This window comes from Bombina bombina, chromosome 8 (assembly GCF_027579735.1).
Source record: "Bombina bombina isolate aBomBom1 chromosome 8, aBomBom1.pri, whole genome shotgun sequence".
In the NCBI taxonomy this organism is placed as follows: Eukaryota; Metazoa; Chordata; class Amphibia; order Anura; family Bombinatoridae; genus Bombina; species Bombina bombina.
This window is the reverse complement of record NC_069506.1, coordinates 203,358,064-203,373,855: the sequence shown is the minus strand read 5'-3', so window position 1 is coordinate 203,373,855 and position 15,792 is coordinate 203,358,064. Positions and strand designations below refer to the sequence as shown.

At 40.5% G+C, this 15,792-nt stretch overlaps 1 protein-coding gene across 1 annotated transcript in view; it reads right to left on the bottom strand.

Annotated features, from left to right (window-relative positions):
- NPHP3 (nephrocystin 3) overlaps nt 1-15,792 on the bottom strand; it is a 184,240-nt gene that overhangs the window by 33,329 nt on the left and 135,119 nt on the right. Inside the window, exons 20-21 of the mRNA XM_053690853.1 lie at nt 12,779-12,901; nt 4,051-4,240 (exon numbers count right to left, since the gene is read on the bottom strand). Coding sequence (XP_053546828.1) covers nt 4,051-4,240; nt 12,779-12,901 — 313 coding nt within the window. The remainder of the gene's footprint in view (nt 1-4,050; nt 4,241-12,778; nt 12,902-15,792) is intronic.

Here is a 15,792-nt window from a genome sequence, read left to right as displayed (position 1 = left end):
CCTCCAACCATGATCTTGAAGAAACAACACAAGTCGATTCGTATGAGACTCTGCTAAATGTAAAGACTGAGCAAGTACCAAGATATCGTCCAAATAAGGAAATACCACAATACCCTGTTCTCTGATTACAGACAGAAGGGCACCGAGAATCTTTGTGAAAATTCTTGGAGCTGTAGCAAGGCCAAACGGTAGAGCCACAAATTGGTAATGCTTGTCTAGAAAAGAGAATCTCAGGAACTGAAAATGATCTGGATGAATCGGAATATGCAGATATGCATCCTGTAAATCTATTGTGGACATATAATTCCCTTGCTGAACAAAATGCAATATAGTCCTTACAGTTACCATCTTGAACGTTGGTATCCTTACATAACGATTCAATAATTTTAGATCCAGAACTGGTCTGAAGGAATTCTCCTTCTTTGGTACAATGAAGAGATTTGAATAAAACCCCATCCCCTGTTCCGGAATTGGAACTGGCATAATTACTCCAGCCAACTCTAGATCTGAAACACAATTCAGAAATGCTTGAGCTTTCACTGGATTTACTGGGACACGAGAAAGAAAAAATCTCTTTGCAGGAGGTCTCATCTTGAAACCAATTCTGTACCCTTCTGAAACAATGCTCTGAATCCAAAGATTGTGAACAGAATTGATCCAAATTTCTTTGAAAAAACGTAACCTGCCCCCTACCAGCTGAACTGGAATGAGGGCCGTACCTTCATGTGAACTTAGAAGCAGGCTTTGCCTTTCTAGCAGGCTTGGATTTATTCCAGACTGGAGATGGTTTCCAAACTGAAACTGCTCCTGAGGACAAAGGATCAGGCTTTTGTTCTTTGTTGAAACGAAAGGAACGAAAACGATTGTTAGCCCTGTTTTTACCTTTAGATTTTTTATCCTGTGGTAAAAAAGTTCCTTTCCCACCAGTAACAGTTGAAATAATAGAATCCAACTGAGAACCAAATAATTTGTTTCCCTGGAAAGAAATGGAAAGTAGAGTTGATTTAGAAGCCATATCAGCATTCCAAGTCTTAAGCCATAAAGCTCTTCTGGCTAAGATAGCTAGAGACATAAACCTAACATCAACTCTAATAATATCAAAAATGGCATCACAGATAAAATTATTAGCATGCTGAAGAAGAAGAATAATATCATGAGAATCACGATTTGTTACTTGTTGCGCTAGGGTTTCCAACCAAAAAGTTGAAGCTGCAGCAACATCAGCCAATGATATAGCAGGTCTAAGAAGATTACCTGAACACAGATAAGCTTTTCTTAGAAAGGATTCAATTTTTCTATCTAAAGGATCCTTAAACGAGGTACCATCTGACGTAGGAATGGTAGTACGTTTAGCAAGGGTAGAAATAGCCCCATCAACTTTAGGGATTTTGTCCCAAAATTCTAACCTGTCAGGCGGAACAGGATATAATTGCTTAAAACGTTTAGAAGGAGTAAATGAATTACCCAATTTATCCCATTCTTTGGAAATCACTGCAGAAATAGCATTAGGAACAGGAAAAACTTCTGGAATAACCGCAGGAGCTTTAAAAACCTTATCCAAACGTATAGAATTAGTATCAAGAGGACTAGAATCCTCTATTTCTAAAGCAATTAGTACTTCTTTAAGTAAAGAGCGAATAAATTCCATCTTAAATAAATATGAAGATTTATCAGCATCAATCTCTGAGATAGAATCCTCTGAACCAGAAGAGTCCAAAGAATCAGAATGATGGTGTTCATTTAAAAATTCATCTGTAGAGAGAGAAGATTTAAAAGACTTTTTACGTTTACTAGAAGGAGAAATAACAGACAAAGCCTTCTTTATGGATTCAGAAACAAAATCTCTTATGTTATCAGGAACATTCTGCACCTTAGATGTTGAGGGAACTGCAACAGGCAATGGTACATTACTAAAGGAAATATTATCTGCTTTAACAAGTTTGTCATGACAATTATTACAAACAACAGCTGGAGGAATAGCTACCAAAAATTTACAGCAGATACACTTAGCTTTGGTAGATCCAGCAGGCAGTGATTTTCCTGTAGTATCTTCTGGCTCAGATGCAACGTGAGACATCTTGCAATATGTAAGAGAAAAAACAACATATAAAGCAAAATAGATCAAATTCCTTATAAGACAGTTTCAGGAATGGGAAAGAATGCCAAATATCAAGCTTCTAGCAACCAGAAGCAAATGAAAAAAGAGACTGAAATAATGTGGAGACAAAAGCGACGCCCATATTTTTTAGCGCCAAATAAGACGCCCACATTATTTGGCGCCTAAATGCTTTTGGCGCCAAAAATGACGCCACATCCGGAACGCCGAAATTTTTGGCGCAAAATAACGTCAAAAAAATGACGTAACTTCCGGCGACACGTATGACGCCGGAAACGGAAAAGAATTTTTGCGCCAAAAAAGTCCGCGCCAAGAATGACGCAATAAAATGAAGCATTTTCAGCCCCCGCGAGCCTAACAGCCCACAGGGAAAAAAGTCAAATTTTTGAGGTAAGAAAAATATGATAATTCAATGCATAATCCCAAATATGAAACTGACTGTCTGAAAATAAGGAAAGTTGAACATTCTGAGTCAAGGCAAATAAATGTTTGAATACATATATTTAGAACTTTATAAATAAAGTGCCCAACCATAGCTTAGAGTGTCACAGAAAATAAGACTTACTTACCCCAGGACACTCATCTACATGTTTGTAGAAAGCCAAACCAGTACTGAAACGAGAATCAGTAGAGGTAATGGTAAATATAAGAGTATATCGTCGATCTGAAAAGGGAGGTAAGAGATGAATCTCTGCGACCGATAACAGAGAACCTTATGAAATAGACCCCGTAGAAGGAGATCACTGCATTCAATAGGCAATACTCTCTTCACATCCCTCTGACATTCACTGCACGCTGAGAGGAAAACCGGGCTCCAACTTGCTGCGGAGCGCATATCAACGTAGAATCTAGCACAAACTTACTTCACCACCTCCCTTGGAGGCAAAGTTTGTAAAACTGATTTGTGGGTGTGGTGAGGGGTGTATTTATAGGCATTTTAAGGTTTGGGAAACTTTGCCCCTCCTGGTAGGAATGTATATCCCATACGTCACTAGCTCATGGACTCTTGTTAATTACATGAAAGAAATGTGGGTTTTATGTCCCTTTAAATATAAGATTGTATATTGATCCAGAAGCCTAATATTAGCCAACCAAATTATTATAAGCAGTTATATATAACGCTGCGGAATCTGTTGGCGCTCTACAAATAACCGATAATAATAATTATATTATTAATGTGATTGAATATAATTTAAGCACAAAAATAATGCATTTCAAATTCACTTTTTAAATTCCTTTAAACCTGTTTAACCATATAACTATAGACTGGAAACAGCAAGACTTTTACATTCTCTGAGGGTATTCCTCCAGACCGGGGGAGTAAGGTACGTTACCCATGAAGGCGTGTAAGTTTGAGGTTACCCAGGAGGTCGGATGCCTAAAGTGTTAAAGTAAAAAGAACCTCACTGCATTTATTTGAAATACACTGAGTTGAATTGTTATTTGGATCCTATGCAAATATTTGGATGTATCTATTCACCAATCTATGAAAACAGGTGGCACGTGATTTCCATATATCAGTAACTTAAACCAGAGACTTTCCCATATCGGCTAATGTGAGCAGTGTCTACAAGTTAAAAATTGTGGACTCTTATATGACCTTTTATAGAATATATTCTTTAATATATCCTTTTGTACTTATTGTATTATCTGAATCCGCATTTGTTTCCAATTGGGAATTTTATTAGATTGTGTATTATTGTTAGTGACCGGTAATTTTATAACATTTATATTTTTTATAAAATTTGTATGGAAATTCTTGTGTTATTTATTTGTTAGTTTTGCACTTCTCTTTGATCTCTCTTTTTATACATACCTCAAATAAGGCATGCAACGATTATTTTGTGAAATGTAGTTCTTTTGAAAGCTATCTCCTTGTTAATTTATGAATTAACCAAATGAAAATGAGCATAAAATAGTTGAACACAAATTACCTGACTAAGAAGGCCCAAGTCTTTAAGAAAGCGCCCAAGGGTTTCGTAGAGGTCTGCCAGATTAGTCATGCCCTCTTCCCCATCACAGCTCTTTTCATACTGTTTGAGTGCATCAAAGTATTCAGTCGACATAGAGATTTTGTCTTTCCCCACAAGTTGCCAGTAACTGAGCAACTCGGCAAAATGTCCCCTGAAATAAACAAAAACTGGAAGATGGTGTAACAAGATACAAAATACCTGCACAGTGCACAGTGCAACCTTTAATGTAATTATATTACCCTAAGGTTGAGCAGTACGGATGAGAATGGGAGCCAGGGGTAAAAAAAACCAGAAATTAATTTTAAATCAAATATTTTTTTTTTAATTTTCTTAATACAAACAGATTTTTGTACTGTATACAAACAGATTTTTGTACTGTATACAAACAGATTTTTGTACTGTAATGGGCTTTCATGTGTCTTTCAAACACATTGAGATCGTAATAAACAACAATATTAAACAAATGTGCAATATATCATTATTTTTGCACCCTTTTCATGTGCTTAAATTGTATATTTTCTAATTTTTGAAGCTAAAAATGCCCCTTGCTGACTTATCAATGATAACTCAGTTAAATATCTTTCCATAATTGGCTTTAACAGTTAACAGACTTAAAAAAAAAATGTTTTTACTTTATACTAACTTAATGACTGCGGCTAGTCTTGTTGTTTGCAGACTCGAGCACGGATTGGCTCCACCAAATAATGAAAACCAGCTGCAGTAAACAAGATGTTAATTTGTTTGCAATAATGTTTAGACTCAGCTGATCTGTTCTTCTGTAGCAAGACAATAGACATGTCTTATAAGTTCAAGGTGTTTAATGTCCCTTTGTCTTTAAAAAGATACTAAACCCAAATGATTTATTTCATGATTCAGATAGAGCAGTGTTTTTCAACCAGTGTGCCGTGGCACACTAGTGTGCCGTGAGAGATCCTCAGGTGTGCCACGGCAGACTGACAACAGTGTGACATATTTTTTAAACTTTGCTTGTTTTTTACTCCCAGTGCAGGGGTAGTTTGTAGGAAGCATGGTATAACAGCACAATACATACAGTATGTGTGTGTTTGTGTGTATGTGTATATATATATATGCTGTATTAGGCTACAATGTGTGATTTTTTTAAAATTTTGGGATGGTGGTGTGCCACAGGATTTTTTAATGTAAAAAAGTGTGCCACGGCAAAAAAAAGGTTAAAAATCACTGAGATAGAGGATGCAATTTTAAGCAACTTTCTAATTTACTCCTATTATCAATTTTTCTTTTCTTGCTGATTGGTGGCTAGATATAGCCACCAATCAGCAAGTGCTACCCAGGTTCTGAACCAAAAATGGGCCAGCTACTAAGCTTAGATTCCTGATTTTTTAAATAAAGATAGCAAGAGAAAGAATAAAAATTGATAATAGAAGTGAGTAGAAAGTTGCTTAAAATTACATGCTCTTCCTGAATCATAAAGAAAAAAACAACAGAATTTATGCTTACCTGATAAATTACTTTCTCTTGCAAGGTGTATCCAGTCCACGGCTTCATCCTTTACTTGTGGGATATTCTCATTCCCTACAGGAAGAGCACACAGCAAAGCTGTCCATATAGCTTCCCCTCTAGCTCCACCCCCCAGTCATTCAACCAAAGGTTAGGAAGAAAAAGGAGAAACCATAGGGTGCAGTAGTGACTGTAGTTTAAACAAAAAATGTTTTACCTGACTTAAATGCCAGGGCGGGCCGTGGACTGGATACACCGCAAGAGAAAGTAATTTATCAGGTAAGCATAAATTCTGTTTTCTCTTGCAAGGTGTATCCAGTCCACGGCTTCATCCTTTACTTGTGGGATACCAATACCAAAGCTTTAGGACACGGATGAAGGGAGGGAACAATACAGGTACCTTAAACGGAAGGCACCACTGCTTGCAAAACCTTTCTCCCAAAAATAGCCTCCGAAGAAGCAAAAGTATCGAATTTGTAAAATTTGGCAAAAGTATGCAGTGAAGACAATCAGGCCCATTTATCAAGCTCCGTACGGAGCTTGAAGGGCCGTGTTTCTGGCGAGTCTTCAGACTCGCCAGAAACACAACTTATGAAGCAGCGGTCTAAAGACCGCTGCTTCATAACCCTGTCCGCCTGCTCTGAATCGCCAGAAATCGCCAGAAATCAACCCGATCTAATACGATCGGGTTGATTGACAGCTCCCTGCTGGCGGCCGATTGGCCGCGAGTCAGCAGGGGGCGGCGTTGCACCAGCAGCTCTTGTGAGCTGCTGGTGCAATGTTAAATGCGGAGAGCGTATTGCTCTCCGCATTTAGCGAGGTCTTGCGGACCTGATCCGCAGTGTCGGATCAGGTCCGCAAGCCCTTTGATAAATGGGCTCCCAAGTCGCTGCCTTACAAATCTGTTCAACAGAAGCCTCATTTTTGAAAGCCCATGTGGAAGCCACTGCTCTGGTAGAATGAGCAGTAATTCTTTCAGGAGGCTGCTGGCCAGCAGTCTCATAGGCCAAACGGATGATGCTTTTCAGCCAAAAGGAAAGAGAGGTCGCTTTCTGACCTCTCCTCTTACCAGAATAGATAACAAACAAGGAAGATGTTTGTCTGAAATCCTTAGTTGCTTGTAAATAGAACTTTAAAGCACGAACTACATCAAGATTGTGTAACAGACGTTCCTTCTTCGAAGAAGGATTAGGACACAGAGAAGGAACAACTATTTCCTGGTTAATATTCTTGTTAGAAACAACTTTAGGAAGAAAACCAGGCTTGGTATGCAAAACTACCTTATTTGCGTGGAACACCAGGTAAGGTGAATCACACTGTAAGGCAGATAATTCTGAAACTCTTCGAGCAGAAGAGATAGCTACTAAAAACAAAACTTTCCAAGATAACAACTTAATATCTATGTAATGTAAAGGTTCAAACGGAACCCCTTGAAGAACTGAAAGAACTAGATTTAGACTCCATGGCGGAGCCACAGGTTTATAGACAGGCTTGATTCTGACTAAAGCCTGAGCAAACGCTTGAACGTCTGGTACCTCTGCCAGACGCTTGTGTAAAAGGATAGACAGAGCGGATATTTGTCCTTTTAAGGAACTAGAATACAAACCTTTCTCCAATCCTTCTTGGAGAAAGGACAATATCCTGGGAATCCTAATCTTACTCCATGAGTAAACCTTGGATTCACACCAACAAAGATATTTCCGCCATATCTTATGGTAGATTTTCCTGGTGACAGGCTTTCTAGCCTGAATCAGAGTATCTATAACTGACTCAGAGAACCCACGCTTTGATAGAATTAAGCGTTCAATCTCCAAGCAGTTAGACGTAGAGAAACTAGATTTGGATGCTTGAACGGACCCTGTATTAGAATATCCTGCCTCATTGGCAGTGTCCATGGTGGGACAGATTACATGTCCACTAGGTCTGCATACCAAGTCCTGCGTGGCCACGCAAGTGCTATCAGAATCACCAAAGCCTTCTCCTGCTTGATTCTGGCGACCAGACGCGGGAGGAGAGGAAACGGTGGAAAAACATAAGCCAGATTGAAGGACCAAGGCGCTGCTAGAGCATCTATCAATACCGCCTTGGGGTCCCGGGACCTGGACCCGTAGAGAGGAAGTTTGGCATTCTGACGGGACTCCATCAGATCCAATTCTGGAGTGCCCCATAGCTGAGTCAGCTGGGCAAATACCTCCGGGTGGAGTTCCTACTCCCCCGGGTGAAAAGTCTGACGACTTAGAAAATCCACCTCCCAGTTGTCTACTCCTGGGATGTGAATTGCTGAGAGATAGCAGGAGTGATCCTCCTCCCACCTGATTATTTTGGTTACTTCCGTCATCGCTAGGGAACTCTTTGTTCCCCCCTGATGATTGACGTAAGCTACAGTCGTGATGTTGTCCGACTGAAATCTGATGAATTTGGCCACAGCTAGTTGTGGCCATGCCTGAAGAACGTTGAATATCGCCCTCAGTTCCAGAATGTTTATCGGGAGAAGCGTTTCTTCCAGAGACCATAAGCCCTGAGCTTTCAGGGAGTCCCAGACCGCACCCCAGCCTAACAGACTGGCGTCAGTCGTTACAATGACCCACTCTGGCCTGCGGAAACATATTCCCTGAGACAGGTGGTCCTGAGACAACCACCAGAGAAGAGAATCTCTGGTCTCCTGGTCCAACTCTATTTGAGGAGACAAATCTGCATAATCCCCATTCCACTGTTTGAGCATGCATAGTTGCAGTGGTCTGAGGTGTATCCGAGCAAAAGGGACTATGTCCATTGCCGCTACCATTAATCCGATTGCCTCCATGCACTGAGCTACAGATGACCGAGGAATGGAATGAAGAACTCGGCAAGTAGTTAAAAGTTTCAACTTTCTGACCTCCGTCAGAAATATTTTCATTTCAATTGAATCTATTAGTGTTCCTAGGAAGGGAACCCTTGTGAGTGGGGACAGAGAACTCTTTTTGACGTTCACCTTCCACCCGTGAGACCTCAATACAATCTCCATGTGAGCCTTGGCTCTGTGAAAGGACGGCGCCTGAATTAAGATGTCGTCCAAATAAGGCGCCACTGCTATGCCCCGCGGTCTTAGAACCGCCAGAAGGGACACTAACACCTTTGTGAAAATTCTGGGAGCAGTGGCTAAACCGAATGGAAGAGCCACGAACTGGTAATGCTTGTCTAGGAAAGCGAACCTGAGGAACTGATGATGATCTTTGTGGATAGGGATATGCAGGTACGCATCCTTTAGATCCACGGTAGTCATATATTGACCTTCCTGGATCATAGGTAAGATTGTCCGAATGGTCTCCATCTTGAATGATGGGACTCTGAGGAATCTGTTTAGAATTTTTAGATCCAGGATTGGTCTGAAAGTTCCTTCTTTTTTGGGAACCACAAACAGGTTTGAGTAAAAACCCAGACCTTGTTCTGAAATTGGAACTGGGTATATCACTACCATCGTATGTAGATCTTCTACACAGCGTAAGAACGCCTCTTTCTTTGTCTGGTCTGTAGACAGACGAGAAATGTGGAACCTTCCCCTTGGGGGGGAGTCCTTGAATTCTAGAAGATATCCCTGGAAAAAAATCTCTAGTGCCCAGGGATCGTGAACATCTCTTGCCCAGGCCTGAGCGAAGAGAGAGAGTTTGCCCCCTACTAGATCCGGTCCCGGATCGGGGGCTACCCCTTCATGCTGTCTTGGTAGCAGCTGCAGGCTTTTTGGCCTGTTTACCCTTGTTCCAGCTCTGGTAAGGCTTCCAGGTTGCCTTGGGCTGTGAAGCGTTACCCTCTTGCTTTGCAGCTGTAGAGGCTGAAGCCGGACCGCTCCTGAAGTTACGAAAGGAACGAAAATTAGCTTTGTTTCTAGCCTTAAAGGGCTTGTCCTGAGGGAGAGCATGGCCCTTTCCCCCGGTGATTTCTGAAATAATCTCTTTCAATTCTGGCCCGAAAAGGGTCTTTCCCTTGAAAGGGATATTTAATAATTTGGATTTTGACGACACATCGGCCGACCATGACTTGAGCCAAAGCGCTCTGCGCGCCATAATGGCGAAACCTGAATTTTTTGCCGCTAACTTAGCTAATTGCAAGGCGGCGTCTGTGATAAAAGACTTAGCCAGCTTTAGAGCCTTAATTCTATCAATAATTTCGTCATATGAGGTCTCCGTCTGGAGCGACTCCTCCAGCGCCTCAAACCAGAAAGCCGCTGCAGTAGTTACAGGAATAATGCAGGCAATAGGTTGGAGAAGGAAACCTTGTTGAACAAAAATTTTCTTAAGTAAACCTTCTAATTTTTTATTCATAGGATCTTTAAAAGCACAACTGTCTTCAATTGGTATGGTTGTGCGCTTAGCAAGTGAAGAAACAGCCCCCTCTACCTTAGGGACCGTCTGCCACGAGTCCCGCCTGGGGTCAGTTATGGGGAACATTTTCTTAAAAATAGGGGGGGGAACAAAAGGGACACCTGGTCTATCCCACCCCCTAGTAACAATATCAGCAACCCTTTTAGGGATCGGAAACGCATCAGTGTATACAGGGACCTCTAGGTACTTGTCCATTTTACACAATTTCTCTGGGACCACCATAGGATCACAATCATCCAGAGTGGCTAATACCTCCCTGAGCAATACGCGGAGGTGTTCCAATTTAAATTTAAACGCTAATGAATCTGACTCTGCCTGATGAGAAACCTTTCCTGAGTCGGAAATTTCTCCCTCAGACATCAAATCCCTCACCCCCACTTCGGAGTGTTGTGAGGGTACATCAGATAAGGCTACCAAAGCTTCAGACTGCTCATAATCTGTTCTTAAAACAGAGCTATCGCGCTTTGCAGGAAAAACTGGCAGTTTGGATAGAAAGGCCGCAAGGGAATTATCCATGACTGTCGCTAGTTGTTGCAATGTAATAGGGGCAGACGCACTAGAGGTACTAGGCATCGCTTGAGCGGGCGTAACTGGTTGTGACACATGGGGAGAGGTAGGCGGACTATCCTCATTACCTTCAGTCTGAGAATCATCTAGGGCCACACTTTTAAGTGCAACAATATGATCTTTAAAGTGTATAGACATATTAGTGCAATTGGGACACATTCTGAGAGGGGGTTCCACCATGGCGTCTAAACACATTGAACAAGGATTTTCCTTAGTGTCAGACATGTTTAACAGACTAGTAGCATACACAAGCAGGCTTGGAAAACACTTTAATCAAATAAAAAACACAATTTGAAAAAACGTTACTGTGCCTTTAAGAAATAAAAAGAGCACACAATTTTACAAAACAGTGAAAAATGCACCAATCCTTTTGAATTTTTCACAGTATGTACCTAAGGCTTTAATATGAGTGCACAGCAAGTTTCAGAACGTTTAACCCCTTAATGCCCAAACCGGAGCAGCCTAAAGCCAACAACCGGTTAATTAACTACAGCACCTTGCCACAGCTTACTGCTGTGGCCCTACCTGCCCTTAGGGATCAGTTTTGGGGAAATAAAGCTTCTTCTAGGCCCTCAATCAGCAGCTGGACCCTCCATGTGAAGCAGCATGAAACAGTCTTTCAATTCTAACTGCGCATCTGAGGCGCGAAATTAGGCCCCTCCCACTCCACTCCGGAGTTGTGAGGCCTACAAAAATCACTTCTAAGTGACTAAATTTATGCCATGTGAATAATAACCCCAGTAAAACACTCCAAAGTGCTTAAAAAGGTGTCTCCAACGAGTATTTCTTAAATAAATAATCGATTTCCCTGCATTAGTGTCAACCAGCCTATTTAGCCCTGTCATGTAAGCATTCAATTCTATACTAAGTCTCAGAACATAGCTTACCCTCCCCACATGGGGATCTTGTCAGTCTTCTAGCATTATCTCAGTCTTGTCTAGAAATAAATGACTGAACATACCTCATTGCAGTCAAGCCTGCAAACTGTTCCCCCCAACTGAAGTTTTCTGGTACTCCTCAGTCCTGTGTGGGAACAGCAGTGGATTTTAGTTACAACATGCTAAAATAATTTTCCTCTCAGCAGAATTCTTCATCACTTTTCTGCTAGAGAGTAAATAATACAAACCGGTACCATTTAAAAATAACAAACTCTTGATTGAAGATATAAAACTACAAATCTAACACCACATTCACTTTACCCTCCCGTAGAGAGACCCTAGTGCTTAGAGCCGGCAAAGAGAATGACTAGGGGGTGGAGCTAGAGGGGGAGCTATATGGACAGCTCTGCTGTGTGCTCTCTTTGCCACTTCCTGTAGGGAATGAGAATATCCCACAAGTAAAGGATGAAGCCGTGGACTGGATACACCTTGCAAGAGAAAATAGTTTCAGTATCCCTTTAACTGCTAAGCCGTTTTCACCCCAGTGCTGAGCCAATTTTGAGCTTTTTTGCTACCTAAATTTAAACCCTATTGTAAGTGACCCACACAAGCTATACATATATATATATATATACCATTATTATATTTATATTTCATGATGTGAGATAGCTGTGGCAAATACTGTAAAGAAAATGTGTATTTTTTAAAGATTTAAAATTGATTGAAATTGAGCGACCACTGCTGTTACTGTAATCACCTTACTAAATTGTCATCAAGTGTAGCCACATGTAAAATAGAGGCCTAAACAGACTTTTGAAAGTTATAATATAGATTAGAGAGTCTTCCTTTGTGTAGTACAGAAATAAAAGCACTTTTTGCTTTTTTACTACTGATTTGTGCAACTGGAGCTGCTGAATGGATCAGCGTCAGTTTTCGCAGGGGACCAGCAGTGCTCTGCAGGTCCCAAGTGGTACTTTCCTACGTGTTTAACCCTTTGCAGAAGTTAAACAAATTGCTTAGCACTGTCGCTAATGGTAATGAATTAGCGCTTTTCATTTTATCACTATAAAGACCCTTTAATGAAGATAATTTAGAAGATACATATTTGAGCCAGAATGATCATCAGGAGTAATGTAATAGCATCATTTTATAGGACTACATATTAAAGTACGCTAAATATTGTAGGATTCAATGCTTGACAAGTACATGCGCCATTCTTATGTATCAGCGCTGACCTAATAAATTATTCTTGATGTGTTCATCAGAAGCAAAATATTATCCAAAGTGCTGAACATGAATAATTTCATCTCTTCCTTTATAATGAGAGTAATATTACAGTTTGCTTCTGTCTATTAACCTACAGAGATAATTGAGATATGTTAATATTTTCCATTTTTACAAGCGTACCTTTTGTATAGGTTCTGAGAAACAAAGAGGTTCATCAGACATCTGTGTAACTTCTGCTTCTCTCCTTGCTGCTGGAAAAGCCAGGTCAGTTCATCTGCACTCCGCCATGTGACCCTGTCATTACTAATGTAATAAAGATGTTAGGTAATGAAAAGAACCGTGCAATGTCACATATATTTATCCCAGTAGATAATTCAATGCAAACTGTAGGACAATTCTGAAAGCAAAATTAGTCAAAAGAATGCCTTAGAGAAGACAGAAATAGATCATCTGAAATGCAAGCTTTAAACATCACGTATGTCACTCATATACTATAGTATGAAGTCAGATACTCTTAAAATATCACCAAGAATTTGTGGTCCACAATTAAGTTCAATAACTAACATTAAATGGAAATTCTGACCATGCTCATGTTAAGACTATGGGGCCGATTGATCAAGCTCTGTATGGAGCTTGAAGCCCCGTGTTTCTGGCGAGCCTTCAGGCTCGCTAGAAACACAAGTTATGAAGCAGCGGTCAAAAGACCGCTGCTCCATAACCTGTCCGCCTGCTCTGAGGAGGCGGACAGACATTGCCGGAAATCAACCCGATCCAATACGATAGGGTTGATTGACACCCACTGCTGGTGGTCGATTGGCCGCGAATCTGCAGGGGGCTGGTGCAATGATAAATGCAGACAGCGTATGCTGTCGGCATTTATCGATGTGCGGCGGACATGATCATGTCCGCTCGCACATTAGTAAATAGGCCCCTATTGGGCCGATTTATCAAAGTCTGGCGGACATGATACGCTGTAGCGTATCATGTCCGCCAGACATCGCATTTAAGATTGCACAAGCAATTCTGGTGAAATGCTTGCGCAATGCTGCCGCCTGCAGATGCAGCAGGGGGTGTCAATCAAACCAATTGTACACAATCGGGCAGATTGATGTCCGCCGCCTCAGAGGCGGAGGACCAGTTAAGGAGCATCGGTCTTAAGACTCGGTCCTGAAGGCTCACGCGGAAACAGGGGCATCAGGGGCCATTTGGCCCTTGATAAATCGGCCCCTATCAGTATCTGATGCAAGAACTGCTTATTTTACCTATTATAAAACAATTGCAACAACAACAACAAAATATAGTTGTTATAATATGGAAATACATTTTCTTTATAATGCTGATTCCTCCTGGTCATGCCTCCAAACCAGTATGTCAGTTTGTCAGAAGAATACTAGCTCTTCTGCCTTATAAATTCAACACAAGGAAGAAAAACTATAGATCACAGTTTTTTAAGATCACTTTCAAAATCACATTTGTGTGCCATCATTTTCACAGGACAATGGGACCTCTGGCTGAAGTGACTACATTGCTTAGTGCCTTTGCCCAGAGCTGCACAAGTGTCCTCTCACAGGACATGAATAGCATCATATAAGAGTTGCAGGGTCAGATGGCAGCATAGTGCAATGACAAATGTTGGACCACAGGTATGTAACCAGTCACATGATAGCAGAATGTATTATAAAACAGGCTATTGTTACAAAATATAATGAAGAAATTGTTCACCTGTTATACAAAATGGCTAACTTTATTAAAACAAACAATTGTGAGGTGACACCTAGCTCGTGTGGGCAGAATCTAACATTCACATATTACACTTCAGAGGTGAATATGAATATTATGATACTGTCAATATAAATATATCAATATTAGAAACTGGAGATGCATTAGCACATTTTACCACCCAAATTAGGGGCGAAACTACAGGGGGTGCAGAGGTTTTTTTTTTTATAAAAAACGTTAACCTACCACTGCCTGCACTGATATCATGTGAGTGTGACATGACTACAGGGGTTAGTGTTTCTGTTTAACCCATTGGTGTTTATGTGTGTGTGTATGGTGTGTGTGTGTGTATGTGACTGTGTGTGTATTTATGCATGTATGTATGTGTGTGTGTGTATGTTCGTGGAACCAGCAAATTACAGACCTTGTTACTACAGCATGGGGGGGCAGTGGGTAAACAGTGTCACTATACAGTACCACTATATATAGTATGGGGTGGTGGACCATGTCACTGACTACTGTGGTCACTTTATAAAGTACTGGCCGGGTAGGGTCAGGCCAGCCATCTCACCGGCAGTTTACAGACTGTGTCACTAACTTACTATATACAGTACTGGGGGGTTAAATAGTGTCACTATATATATACAGTAATAGGGGGTCAGACCATCTCACAGACTGTGGGCACAGGGTACCTCCTTTTGCAGACATGTAATCTGATTCACATTTTTTTCTGTGTTAAATGTAAAAAATAAAATAAAAAACTATATGTATTAAATTCACCTTTTTTTTTGGGGGGGGGGGGGGCTGTGGGGGGGCCCCTTCTTAGATTCTTGCACCTGGGCCCTGTGGTTTCTAGTTACGCCTCTGACCCAAATGGTGATACTGTTTCCCTACATCTTTTGCTAGGTACTCTCTTCCTTTGCTTTTGTTCATGCACAAATATTTTCCATCATTATGCAGTTCTAGCCTTTTTCTTTAAAAAAAATTGAATAAAATAATTTTCTTTTTTTATTGGTACTTAGACTAAGATTAAATTAATCTGTACAAAGGTTAAGTGAATAATCATCAAATATATGCATGTAAAGGGACAAACACTTTGAGATGGTAATATAAAATGATAAATCATATAAAAAAAAAATCTGCAATATACTTTTATTATTTATTTTGTCCCCTTTTCCTGTAATTCCATTCTGAAATTGTGAGTTTTTCAGTTCCTGTTTGAAATGAAAGTGCAGGACACTGTTATATTCCACACAGCCACTGGCTGTACACTCTAGTGACCTATTTATAATTGTCCCTAATTGGCCACAGCAGAGAAGGTAACCTACGTTACAACATGGCAGCTCCCATTGTTTTATAGACACTAAAACTTTACACTAATTTTGAAATATTTAAATAGCTATTGAAACTTTAAAAAAATACATCTACATTTTATTCTCAGACTAATCTTTTCTTTGAATCCATCATTCTATCTA